The 13671-nt window shown below is 51.6% G+C and overlaps 1 protein-coding gene across 1 annotated transcript in view; it reads right to left on the bottom strand.

The window, feature by feature from the left end:
- The window catches only part of LOC124021160 (rhophilin-2-like), a 99300-nt gene that overhangs the window by 62760 nt on the left and 22869 nt on the right, over positions 1 to 13671 (bottom strand). The window contains exon 2 of the mRNA XM_046336512.1: positions 10261 to 10376. Coding sequence (XP_046192468.1) covers positions 10261 to 10376 — 116 coding nt within the window. The remainder of the gene's footprint in view (positions 1 to 10260; positions 10377 to 13671) is intronic.

Raw genomic sequence — 13671 nt, 5'->3', positions numbered from 1 at the left:
CTAGCCTATAGACCGTCAGGCTGATCCAGGTACCTCAGTAAGGACTAGCCTATAGACTGTTCAGAAGACTGTCAGGCTGATCCAGGTACCTCAGTAAGGACTAGCCTATAGACTGTCAGGCTGATCCAAGGTACCTCAGTAAGGACCAGCCTATATACTGTCAGGCTGATCCAAGGTACCTCAGTAAGGACTAGCCTGTAGACTGTCAGGCTGATCCAGGTACCTCAGTAAGGACTAGCCTATAGACTGTTCAGAAGACTGTCAGGCTGATCCAGGTACCTCAGTAAGGACTAGCCTATAGACTGTTCAGAAGACTGTCAGGCTGATCCAGGTACCTCAGTAAGGACTAGCCTGTAGACTGTCAGGCTGATCCAGGTACCTCAGTAAGGACTAGCCTATAGACTGTCAGGCTGATCCAGGTACCTCAGTAAGGACTAGCCTATAGACTGTCAGGCTGATCCAAGGTACCTCAGTAAGGACTAGCCTATAAACTGTTCAGCAGACTGTCAGGCTGATCCAGGTACCTCAGTAAGGACTAGCCTATGGACTGTTCAGCAGACTGTCAGGCTGATCCAGGTACCTCAGTAAGGACTAGCCTATAGACTGTCAGGCTGATCCAAGGTACCTCAGTAAGGACTAGCCTATAGACTGTCAGGCTGATCCAAGGTACCTCAGTAAGGACTAGCCTATAGACCGTCAGGCTGATCCAGGTACCTCAGTAAGGACTAGCCTATAGACTGTTCAGAAGACTGTCAGGCTGATCCCGGTACCTCAGTAAGGACTAGCCTATAGACCGTCAGGCTGATCCAGGTACCTCAGTAAGGACTAGCCTATAGACTGTTCAGAAGACTGTCAGGCTGATCCAGGTACCTCAGTAAGGACTAGCCTATAGACTGTCAGGCTGATCCAAGGTACCTCAGTAAGGACCAGCCTATATACTGTCAGGCTGATCCAAGGTACCTCAGTAAGGACTAGCCTGTAGACTGTCAGGCTGATCCAGGTACCTCAGTAAGGACTAGCCTATAGACTGTTCAGAAGACTGTCAGGCTGATCCAGGTACCTCAGTAAGGACTAGCCTATAGACTGTTCAGAAGACTGTCAGGCTGATCCAGGTACCTCAGTAAGGACTAGCCTGTAGACTGTCAGGCTGATCCAGGTACCTCAGTAAGGACTAGCCTATAGACTGTCAGGCTGATCCAGGTACCTCAGTAAGGACTAGCCTATAGACTGTCAGGCTGATCCAAGGTACCTCAGTAAGGACTAGCCTATAGACTGTTCAGAAGACTGTCAGGCTGATCCAGGTACCTCAGTAAGGACTAGCCTATAGACTGTTCAGAAGACTGTCAGGCTGATCCAGGTACCTCAGTAAGGACTAGCCTATAGACTGTCAGGCTGATCCAGGGACCTCAGTAAGGACTAGCCTATAGACTGTCAGGCTGATCCAGGGACCTCAGTAAGGACTAGCCTATAGACTGTCAGGCTGATCCAGGTACCTCAGTAAGGACTAGCCTATAGACTGTCAGGCTGATCCAGGTACCTCAGTAAGGACTAGCCTATAGACTGTTCAGCAGACTGTCAAGCTGATCCAGGGACCTCAGTAAGGACTAGCCTATAGACTGTCAGGCTGATCCAAGGTACCTCAGTAAGGACTAGCCTATAGACTGTTCAGAAGACTGTCAGGCTGATCCAGGTACCTCAGTAAGGACTAGCCTGTAGACTGTCAGGCTGATCCAGGTACCTCAGTAAGGACTAGCCTGTAGACTGTCAGGCTGATCCAAGGTACCTCAGTAAGGACCAGCCTATAGACTGTTCAGAAGACTGTCAGGCTGATCCAGGTACCTCAGTAAGGACTAGCCTATGGACTGTTCAGCAGACTGTCAGGCTGATCCAGGTACCTCAGTAAGGACTAGCCTATAGACTGTTCAGAAGACTGTCAGGCTGATCCAGGTACCTCAGTAAGGACTAGCCTGTAGACTGTCAGGCTGATCCAGGTACCTCAGTAAGGACTAGCCTATAGACTGTCAGGCTGATCCAGGTACCTCAGTAAGGACTAGCCTATAGACTGTCAGGCTGATCCAGGTACCTCAGTAAGGACTAGCCTATAGACTGTTCAGCAGACTGTCAAGCTGATCCAGGGACCTCAGTAAGGACTAGCCTATAGACTGTCAGGCTGATCCAAGGTACCTCAGTAAGGACTAGCCTATAGACTGTTCAGAAGACTGTCAGGCTGATCCAGGTACCTCAGTAAGGACTAGCCTATAGACTGTTCAGCAGACTGTCAGGCTGATCCAGGTACCTCAGTAAGGACTAGCCTATAGACTGTTCAGAAGGCTGTCAGGCTGATCCAGGTACCTCAGTAAGGACTAGCCTGTAGACTGTCAGGCTGATCCAGGTACCTCAGTAAGGACTAGCCTGTAGACTGTCAGGCTGATCCAAGGTACCTCAGTAAGGACCAGCCTATAGACTGTTCAGAAGACTGTCAGGCTGATCCCGGTACCTCAGTAAGGACTAGCCTATAGACCGTCAGGCTGATCCAGGTACCTCAGTAAGGACTAGCCTATAGACTGTTCAGAAGACTGTCAGGCTGATCCAGGTACCTCAGTAAGGACTAGCCTATAGACTGTCAGGCTGATCCAAGGTACCTCAGTAAGGACCAGCCTATATACTGTCAGGCTGATCCAAGGTACCTCAGTAAGGACTAGCCTGTAGACTGTCAGGCTGATCCAGGTACCTCAGTAAGGACTAGCCTATAGACTGTTCAGAAGACTGTCAGGCTGATCCAGGTACCTCAGTAAGGACTAGCCTATAGACTGTTCAGAAGACTGTCAGGCTGATCCAGGTACCTCAGTAAGGACTAGCCTGTAGACTGTCAGGCTGATCCAGGTACCTCAGTAAGGACTAGCCTATAGACTGTCAGGCTGATCCAGGTACCTCAGTAAGGACTAGCCTATAGACTGTTCAGAAGACTGTCAGGCTGATCCAGGTACCTCAGTAAGGACTAGCCTATAGACTGTTCAGAAGACTGTCAGGCTGATCCAGGTACCTCAGTAAGGACTAGCCTGTAGACTGTCAGGCTGATCCAGGTACCTCAGTAAGGACTAGCCTATAGACTGTCAGGCTGATCCAGGTACCTCAGTAAGGACTAGCCTATAGACTGTCAGGCTGATCCAGGGACCTCAGTAAGGACTAGCCTATAGACTGTCAGGCTGATCCAGGGACCTCAGTAAGGACTAGCCTATAGACTGTCAGACTGTCAGGCTGATCCAGGTACCTCAGTAAGGACTAGCCTATAGACTGTCAGGCTGATCCAGGTACCTCAGTAAGGACTAGCCTATAGACTGTCAGGCTGATCCAGGTACCTCAGTAAGGACTAGCCTGTAGACTGTCAGGCTGATCCAGGTACCTCAGTAAGGACTAGCCTATAGACTGTCAGGCTGATCCAGGTACCTCAGTAAGGACTAGCCTGTAGAGCCTATAGACTGTTCAGAAGACTGTCAGGCTGATCCAGGTACCTCAGTAAGGACTAGCCTGTAGACTGTCAGGCTGATCCAGGTACCTCAGTAAGGACTAGCCTATAGACTGTCAGGCTGATCCAGGTACCTCAGTAAGGACTAGCCTATAGACTGTCAGGCTGATCCAGGTACCTCAGTAAGGACTAGCCTATAGACTGTCAGGCTGATCCAGGTACCTCAGTAAGGACTAGCCTATAGAATGTCAGGCTGATCCAGGTACCTCAGTAAGGACTAGCCTATAGACTGTTCAGAAGACTGTCAGGCTGATCCAGGTACCTCAGTAAGGACTAGCCTGTAGACTGTCAGGCTGATCCAGGTACCTCAGTAAGGACTAGCCTATAGACTGTCAGGCTGATCCAGGTACCTCAGTAAGGACTAGCCTATAGACTGTCAGGCTGATCCAGGTACCTCAGTAAGGACTAGCCTATAGACTGTCAGGCTGATCCAGGTACCTCAGTAAGGACTAGCCTATAGACTGTCAGGCTGATCCAGGTACCTCAGTAAGGACTAGCCTATAGACTGTCAGGCTGATCCAGGTACCTCAGTAAGGACTGTTCAGCCTATAGACTGTCAGGCTGATCCAGGGACCTCAGTAAGGACTAGCCTATAGACTGTCAGGCTGATCCAGGTACCTCAGTAAGGACTAGCCTATAGACTGTCAGGCCGATCCAGGTACCTCAGTAAGGACTAGCCTATAGACTGTTCAGAAGACTGTCAGGCTGATCCATATACTGGACAGTGTACTCCATGTACTCCAGAACGTATTTTTTGAATTAGGTTGAATTTGATATATGGTGCTGTATGAGAGCATTCCTGTGGACAAGCCTCTCCTAGCCCAGACTCCCAACGCTCCATACCCCAGCTGCAGCCATCATGACCTCTACTGGAATCATATTACAGCCTGTTCATATCAGCTCCTCCTAGCTGCCACAGGCCTCAGCCAAACCACAAGGGGAGAGGAGGAGACACAGTGAGGAGGGGAGAGGAGGAGCAGAGGAGGAGGACACAGTGAGGAGGACACAGTGAGGAGGAGGAGGAGGACACAGTGAGGAGGAGGAGGACACAGTGAGGAGGAGACACAGTGAGGTGAGGAGGAGGACACAGTGAGGAGAGGAGAGGACACAGTGAGGAGGAGGAGAGGACACAGTGAGGAGAGGACACAGTGAGGAGAGGAGGAGGACACAGTGAGGAGGAGGAGGAGGACACAGTGAGGAGGAGGAGGAGGACACAGTGAGGAGGAGGAGGAGGACACAGTGAGGAGGAGGAGGAGGACACAGTGAGGAGGAGGAGGAGGAGGACACAGTGAGGAGAGGACACAGTGAGGAGAGGACACAGTGAGGAGAGGACACAGTGAGGAGAGGACACAGTGAGGAGAGGACACAGTGAGGAGAGGACACAGTGAGGAGAGGACACAGTGAGGAGAGGACACAGTGAGGAGAGGACACAGTGAGGAGGAGGAGGAGGACACAGTGAGGAGGAGGAGGACACAGTGAGGAGAGGACACAGTGAGGAGAGGACACAGTGAGGAGAGGACACAGTGAGGAGAGGAGGAGGACACAGTGAGGAGAGGAGAGAAGGAGGGGGAGAGTAGGAGGGGGAGAGTAGGAGGGGGAGAGTAGGAGGGGGAGAGTAGGAGGGGGAGAGTAGGGTGGAGAGTAGGAGGGGGGAGAGTAGGGTGGAGAGTAGGAGGGGGGGGGTAACAAAGCTGCTGTTGACGTCAGAGATTTGTCACACTGTGGCACGGAGCCTTTGTCCGCCTTGCACCATGGCAACGGACAACAGACTAAACAGTAGGCCTGGTCACCGGGGCAACTGATTATCCAGGCATCATTATCTGTGTTTACTAACCTGGACCGTACACACACACACAGAGAGGGGCATTCTGGGAAAACACAGAATAACAGCCTCACCTCAACACAGATCAAATACATAACTTTATTGGCAACCTTGGAGTTTACGCCAGGGTAGTGGGTTCGATCCCCGGGACCACCCATACGTAGAATGTATGCACACATGACTGTAAGTCGCTTTGGATAAAAGCGTCTGCTAAATGGCATATATTATTATTATTATTATTACAAATCTTATTACCTGAGGCATACGGACCACTAATGAAGATGACAGGGGGCTCCAGGCCCAGAATCAGTCAGACAAGAACCGGAGAAAAAGACCGTCAAGGTGGGTCTCCAGGTTTATAAAACGCCAGTTCACGGTGGGTCCCCAGTTCATGGTGGGTCCCCAGTTCACGGTGGGTCTCCAGGTTTATAAAACGCCAGTTCACGGTGGGTCCCCAGTTCACGGTGGGTCTCCAGGTTTATAAAACGCCAGTTCACGGTGGGTCCCCAGTTCACGGTGGGTCTCCAGGTTTATAAAACGCCAGTTCACGGTGGGTCCCCAGTTCACGGTGGGTCCCCAGTTCACGGTGGGTCTCCAGGTTTATAAAACGCCAGTTCACGGTGGGTCCCCAGTTCACGGTGGGTCCCCAGTTCACGGTGGGTCTCCAGGTTTATAAAACGCCAGTTCACGGTGGGTCCCCAGTTCACGGTGGGTCCCCAGTTCACGGTGGGTCCCCAGTTCACGGTGGGTCTCCAGGTTTATTAAAGGCCAGTTCACGGTGGGTTCCCAGTTCACGGTGGGTCCCCAGTTCACGGTGGGTCCCCAGTTCACGGTGGGTCCCCAGTTCACAGTGGGTTCCCAGTTCACGGTGGGTCCCCAGTTCACGGTGGGTCCCCAGTTCACGGTGGGTCCCCAGTTCACGGTGGGTCTCCAGGTTTATTAAAGGCCAGTTCACGGTGGGTCCCCAGTTCACGGTGGGTCTCCAGGTTTATTAAAGGCCAGTTCACGGTGGGTCGCCAGTTCACGGTGGGTCTCCAGGTTTATTAAAGGCCAGTTCACAGTGGGTCCCCAGTTCACGGTGGGTCCCCAGTTCACGGTGGGTCCCCAGTTCACGGTGGGTCTCCAGGTTTATAAAAGGTGAAGGGAGAAAGGATTGACATTCAAGTCTACATCCCACAGGACTCTGGTCTAAAGTAGTGCACTATATAGGGAATAGGGTGTCATAGGGCTCTGGTCTAAAGTAGTGCACTATATAGGGAATAGGGTGCCATAGGGCTCTGGTCTAAAGTAGTGCACTATATAGGGAATAGGGTGCCATTTGAGATGAGTCCCAGGAGTCAGACGACAACAGGCAGTGTAACGTTAGCTAGCTAGCTAAACATGTGGCTATGGGCTGGCACTGGTAGTTTGGGATTATGGAGAGTGAATTAAATAGTCTCTTCCTCATCTTGCTAGGTACTGATCTAGCTGTGGCCATCTTGCTAGGTAGTGATCTAGCTGAGGCCATCTTGCTAGGTAGTGATCTAGCCGAGACCATCTTGCTAGGTAGTGATCTAGCTGAGGCCATCTTGCTAGGTAGTGATCTAGCTGTGGCCATCTTGCTAGGTAGTGATCTAGCTGTGGCCATCTTGCTAGGTAGTGATCTAGGTGTGGCCATCTTGCTAGGTAGTGATCTAGCTGTGGCCATCTTGCTAGGTAATGATCTAGCTGTGGCCATCTTGCTAGGTAGTTATCTAGCTGTGGCCATCTTGCTAGGTAGTTATCTAGCTGTGGCCATCTTGCTAGGTAATTATCTAGCTGAGGCCATCTTGCTAGGTAATTATCTAGCTGAGGCCATCTTGCTAGGTAGTTATCTAGCTGTGGCCATCTTGCTAGGTAGTTATCTAGCTGTGGCCATCTTGCTAGTATCAACAAGGCCTTTCTACTAAATAACAACATTAGCATAGCTAGCTAGATAGCTAGATAACATTGGAATCTAGACCATAAGCTAAGCTAATAACACGGACATACGATGCCAAACAACACTACTGTAGCAACATTAGCATAGCTAGCTAGATAGCTAGATAACATTGGAATCTAGACCATAAGCTAAGCTAATAACACGGACATACGATGCCAAACAACACTACTGTAGCAACATTAGCATAGCTAGCTAGATAACATTGGAATCTAGACCATAAGCTAAGCTAATAACACAGACATGCGTTGCTAAACAACACTACTGTAGCAACATTAGCATAACTAGCTAGATAACATTGGAATCTAGACCATAAGCTAAGCTAATAACACAGACATGCGTTGCTAAACAACACTACTGTAGCAACATTAGCATAACTAGCTAGATAACATTGCAATCTAGACCATAAGCTAAGCTAATAACACAGACATGCGTTGCCAAACAACACTACTGTAGCAACATTAGCATAGCTAGCTAGATAGCTAGATAACATTGGAATCTAGACCATAAGCTAAGCTAATAACACAGACGTGCGATGCCAAACAACACTACTGCCACCTTCAGGTTTGGAGTATTTAAACAAGGCTGAGTGACTGACGAAGTCAAGGTCTTTGCTGTGTGAACACAAAAGAGATTTCTCTGGAAATATTTCCAAGCCACCGTGCTTCTACACCTGCATTGCTTGCTGTTTGGGGTTTTATGCTGGGTTTCTGTACAGCACTTTGAGATAGCAGCTGATGTAAGAAGGGCTATATAAAAATACATGTGGCTGGTTGGCTGACTGGCTGGCTGGCTGGCTGACAGGCTGACTGGCTGGCTGACAGACTGGCTGACTGCCGACACTCTGTTCGGAGGTGTGAAGTAATGTCGGCTAGAAAACATTCCTCCCGGGTGTCTCTGAGCTACGAGGAATGTTTGGTCTTTGAGTCACTGTTTGATCTCAAGGAGCTTCCAACGGTTGAGAGACAGAGAGGACTGAAACCCTTCGACAACAACAACGTGTCCCTATCCTCTACATATTCAGGCCCTGCCGAACGGACCAAGGTTACTACTGTAATAACTTGATGAGTTCACAACATCCAGAGACGTCCGCATGGATGGAGGCTGGGACACTGACTTACCATACAGGGCTCTTCTCTAATGGAGGCTGGGACACTGTCCTTACCATACAGGGCTCTTCTCTAATGGAGGCTGGGACACTGTCTTACCATACAGGGCTCTTCTCTAATGGAGGCTGGGACACTGTCCTTACCATACAGGGCTCTTCTCTAATGGAGGCTGGGACACTGTCTTACCATACAGGGCTCTTCTCTAATGGAGGCTGGGACACTGTCCTTACCATACAGGGCTCTTCTCTAATGGAGGCTGGGACACCGTCCTTACCATACAGGGCTCTTCTCTAATGGAGGCTGGGACACTGACTTACCATACAGGGCTCTTCTCTAATGGAGGCTGGGACACTGTCCTTACCATACAGGGCTCTTCTCTAATGGAGGCTGGGACACTGTCTTACCATACAGGGCTCTTCTCTAATGGAGGCTGGGACACTGACTTACCATACAGGGCTCTTCTCTAATGGAGGCTGGGACACTGACTTACCATACAGGCCTCTTCTCTAATGGAGGCTGGGACACTGTCCTTACCATACAGGGCTCTTCTCTAATGGAGGCTGGGACACTGTCCTTACCATACAGGGCTCTTCTCTAATGGAGGCTGGGACACTGACTTACCATACAGGGCCTGCAGTGTGTGTCTTCCTGTTCGTGTACGTGTGTGAGACTGTGTGACTGTGTGTGAGAGAGTGAGTGTGACGGTGTGTGAGAGAGTGAGTGTGACTGTGTGTGAGACTGTCTGTGTGTGACTGTACATATATATATATATCTAGCAAGATGGCCACAGCTATCCGTCCGTCCGTCCGCCCGCCCTAGTAAGTTCTCTGCCCCAGCTCTCATCCATCCGTCCGTCCGCCCGCCCTAGTAAGTTCTCTGCCCCAGCTCTCATCCATCCGTCCGTCCGTCCGCCCTAGTAAGTTCTCTGCCCCAGCTCTCATCCTCGTCTGTCTGTCTGTCTGTCTGTCTGTCTGTCTGTCTGTCTGTCTGTCTGTCTGTCTGTCTGTCTGTCTGTCTGTCTGTCTGTCTGTCTGTCTGTCTGTCTGTCTGTCTGTCTGCCTGCCTGCCTGCCTGCCTGCCTGCCTGCCTGCCTGCCTGCCTGCCTGCCTGCCTGCCTGCCTGCCTGCCTGCCTGCCTGCCTGCCTGCCTGCCTGCCTGCCTGCCTGCCTGCCTGCCTGCCTGCCTGCCTGCCTGCCTGCCTGCCTGCCTGCCTGCCTGCCTGCCTGCCTGCCTGCCTGCCTGCCTGCCTGCCTGCCTGCCTGCCTGCCTGCCTGCCTGCCTGCCTGCCTGCCTGCCTGCCTGCCTGCCTGCCTGCCTGCCTGCCTGCCTGCCTGCCTGCCTGCCTGCCTGCCTGCCTGCCTGCCTGCCTGCCTGCCTGCCTGCCTGCCTGCCTGCCTGCCTGCCTGCCTGCCTGCCTGCCTGCCTGCCTGCCTGCCTGCCTGCCTGCCTGCCTGCCTGCCTGCCTGCCTGCCTGCCTGCCTGCCTGCCTGCCTGCCTGCCTGCCTGCCTGCCTGCCTGCCTGCCTGCCTGCCTGCCTGCCTGCCTGCCTGCCTGCCTGCCTGCCTGCCTGCCTGCCTGCCTGCCTGCCTGCCTGCCTGCCTGCCTGCCTGCCTGCCTGCCTGCCTGCCTGCCTGCCTGCCTCAGAGGCCTGCCTGCCTGCCTGCCTGCCTGCCTGCCTGCCTGACCCTCCTGCCTGCCTGCCTGCCTGCCTGCCTGCCTGCCTGCCTGCCTGCCTGCCTGCCTGCCTGCCTGCCTGCCTGCCTGCAGAACAGACAGGAGTGACGTATCAGAGGACCCTCCTGTCAGGGCTAGTGTACAGAACAGACAGGAGAACAGAGGACGTATCCTTAGTAAGTTCTCTGCCCCAGCTCTCATCCTCATCTGTCTGATGATCTGTTGGTTGAGACTGGCTCTCTCATTCTGCAGCTTGGAGCGGCCTGTCAGGGCTAGTGGGTTACATCCCTATAGAACAGACAGGAGGACAGAGGACATTAGTATCAGAGGACCCTCCTGTCAGGGCTAGTGGGTTACATCCCTATAGAACAGACAGGAGAACAGAGGACATTAGTATCAGAGGACCCTCCTGTCAGGGCTAGTGGGTTACATCCCTACAGAACAGACAGGAGAACAGAGGACATTAGTATCAGAGGACCCTTCTGTCAGGGCTAGTGGGTTACATCCCTATAGAACAGACAGGAGAACAGAGGACATTAGTATCAGAGGACATTAGTATCAGAGGACATTAGTATCAGAGGACATTAGTATCAGAGGACCCTCCTGTCAGGGCTAGTGGGTTACATCCCTATAGAACAGACAGGAGAACAGACTGTACTCAGAGACTGGACTGGTGTCATGAGGCTGGGTTAGTCAGGGTGAGAGACCTTGTTGACTGTACTGTTCATGGGATGCAATACAAAACCCTAGAAACCACCTGTGGGCTGTGCAATACAAAACCCTAGAAACCACCTGTGGGCTGTGCAATACAAAACCCTAGAAACCACCTGTGGGCTGTGCAGTACAAAACCCTAGAAACCACCTGTGGGCTGTGCAATACAAAACCCTAGAAACCACCTGTGGGCTGTGCAATACAAAACCCTAGAAACCACCTGTGGGCTGTACAATACAAAACCCTAGAAACCACCTGTGGGCTGTGCAATACAAAACCCTAGAAACCACCTGTGGGCTGTACAATACAAAACCCTAGAAACCACCTGTGGGCTGTGCAATGCAAAACCCTAGAAACCACCTGTGGGCTGTGCAATACAAAACCCTAGAAACCACCTGTGGGCTGTGCAATACAAAACCCTAGAAGTGGGCTGTGGGCTGTGCTGGACAGATGACCAGGTCAAGCTGACTTCCACAGTGTTGGATGTCTTGGTGATAAACCCTAGAAACCACCTGTGGGCTGTGCAATACAAAACCCTAGAAGTGGGCTGTGGGCTGTGCTGGACAGATGACCAGGTCAAGCTGACTTCCACGGTGTTGGATGTCTTGGTGATAAACCCTAAAAGCTCACAACAAGCTGTAGTTAAGGACAAGGCAGACAGTCCCATGTGCTTCTGCCCCCTCTGTACTGAAACCCCATGGACTTCAGAACTCACTGCCTGTTCTTCTGGTGTCCTAGCAACAGGCTGCCAGACCTAACTACCTGTTCTTCTGGTGTCCTAGCAACAGGCTGCCAGACCTAACTACCTGTTCTTCTGTTGTCCTAGCAACAGGCTGCCAGACCTAACTACCTGTTCTTCTGGTGTCCTAGCAACAGGCTGCCAGACCTAACTACCTGTTCTTCTGGTGTCCTAGCAACAGGCTGCCAGACCTAACTACCTGTTCTTCTGGTGTCCTAGCAACAGGCTGCCAGACCTAACTACCTGTTCTTCTGGTGTCCTAGCAACAGGCTGCCAGACCTAACTACCTGTTCTTCTGGTGTCCTAGCAACAGGCTGCCAGACCTAACTGCCTGTTCTTCTGGTGTCCTAGCAACAGGCTGCCAGACCTAACTACCTGTTCTTCTGGTGCCCTAGCAACAGGCTGCCAGACCTAACTACCTGTTCTTCTGGTGTCCTAGCAACAGGCTGCCAGACCTAACTACCTGTTCTTCTGGTGTCAGAGAAACAAGCTGCCAGACCTAACTACCTGTTCTTCTGGTGTCCTAGCAACAGGCTGCCAGACCTAACTACCTGTTCTTCTGGTGTCCTAGAAACAGGCTGCCAGACCTAACTAGCTGTTCTTCTGGTGTCCTAGCAACAGGCTGCCAGACCTAACTACCTGTTCTTCTGGTGTCCTAGCAACAGGCTGCCATACCTAACTACCTGTTCCTCTGGTGTCCTAGCAACAGGCTGCCAGACCTAACTACCTGTTCTTCTTGTGTCCTAGCAACAGGCTGCCAGACCTAACTACCTGTTCTTCTGGTGTCAGAGAAACAAGCTGCCAGACCTAACTACCCGTTCTTCTGGTGTCCTAGCAACAGGCTGCCATACCTAACTACCTGTTGTTCTGGTACCAGAGAAACAAGCTGCCAAACCTAACTACCCGTTCTTCTGGTGTCCTAGCAACAAGCTGCCAGACCTAACTACCTGTTCTTCTGGTGTCATAGCAACAGGCTGCCAGACCTAACTACCTGTTCTTTTGGTGTCCTATCAACAGGCTGCCAGACCTAACTACCTGTTCTCCTGGTATCCTAGCAACAGGCTGCCAGACCTAACTACCCGTTCTTCTGGTGTCCTAGCAACAGGCTGCCATACCTAACTACCTGTTGTTCTGGTACCAGAGAAACAAGCTGCCAAACCTAACTACCCGTTCTTCTGGTGTCCTAGCAACAAGCTGCCAGACCTAACTACCTGTTCTTCTGGTGTCATAGCAACAGGCTGCCAGACCTAACTACCCGTTCTTCTGGTGTCCTAGCAACAGGCTGCCATACCTAACTACCTGTTGTTCTGGTACCAGAGAAACAAGCTGCCAAACCTAACTACCCGTTCTTCTGGTGTCCTAGCAACAAGCTGCCAGACCTAACTACCTGTTCTTCTGGTGTCATAGCAACAGGCTGCCAGACCTAACTACCTGTTCTTTTGGTGTCCTATCAACAGGCTGCCAGACCTAACTACCTGTTCTCCTGGTATCCTAGCAACAGGCTGCCAGACCTAACTACCTGTTCTTGTGGTGTCAGAGAAACAAGCTGCCAGACCTAACTACCTGTTCTTCTGGTGTCCTAGCAACAGGCTACCAGACCTAACTACCCGTTCTTCTGGTGTCCTAGCAACAGGCTGCCAGACCTAACTACCTGTTCTTCTGGTGTCATAGCAACAGGCTGCCAGACCTAACTACCTGTTCTTCTGGTACCAGAGAAACAGGCTGCCAGACCTAACTACCTGTTCTTCTGGTACCAGAGAAACAGGCTGCCAGACCTAACTACCTGTTCTTCTGGTACCAGAGAAATAGGCTGCCAGACCTAACTACCTGTTCTTCTGGTGTCCTAGCAACAGGCTGCCAGACCTAACTACCTGTTCTTCTGGTGTCATAGCAACAGGCTGCCAGACCTAACTACCTGTTCTTCTGGTGTCATAGCAACAGGCTGCCAGACCTAACTACCTGTTCTTCTGGTACCAGAGAAACAGGCTGCCAGACCTAACTACCTGTTCTTCTGGTACCAGAGAAACAGGCTGCCAGACCTAACTACCTGTTCTTCTGGTACCAGAGAAATAGGCTGCCAGACCTAACTACCTGTTCTTCTGGTGTCAGAGAAACAGGCTGCCAGACCTAAC

This window comes from Oncorhynchus gorbuscha, unplaced genomic scaffold, assembly GCF_021184085.1.
Source record: "Oncorhynchus gorbuscha isolate QuinsamMale2020 ecotype Even-year unplaced genomic scaffold, OgorEven_v1.0 Un_scaffold_1066, whole genome shotgun sequence".
NCBI classification, from domain to species: Eukaryota; Metazoa; Chordata; class Actinopteri; order Salmoniformes; family Salmonidae; genus Oncorhynchus; species Oncorhynchus gorbuscha.
This window is presented reverse-complemented; position numbering and strand designations above follow the sequence as displayed.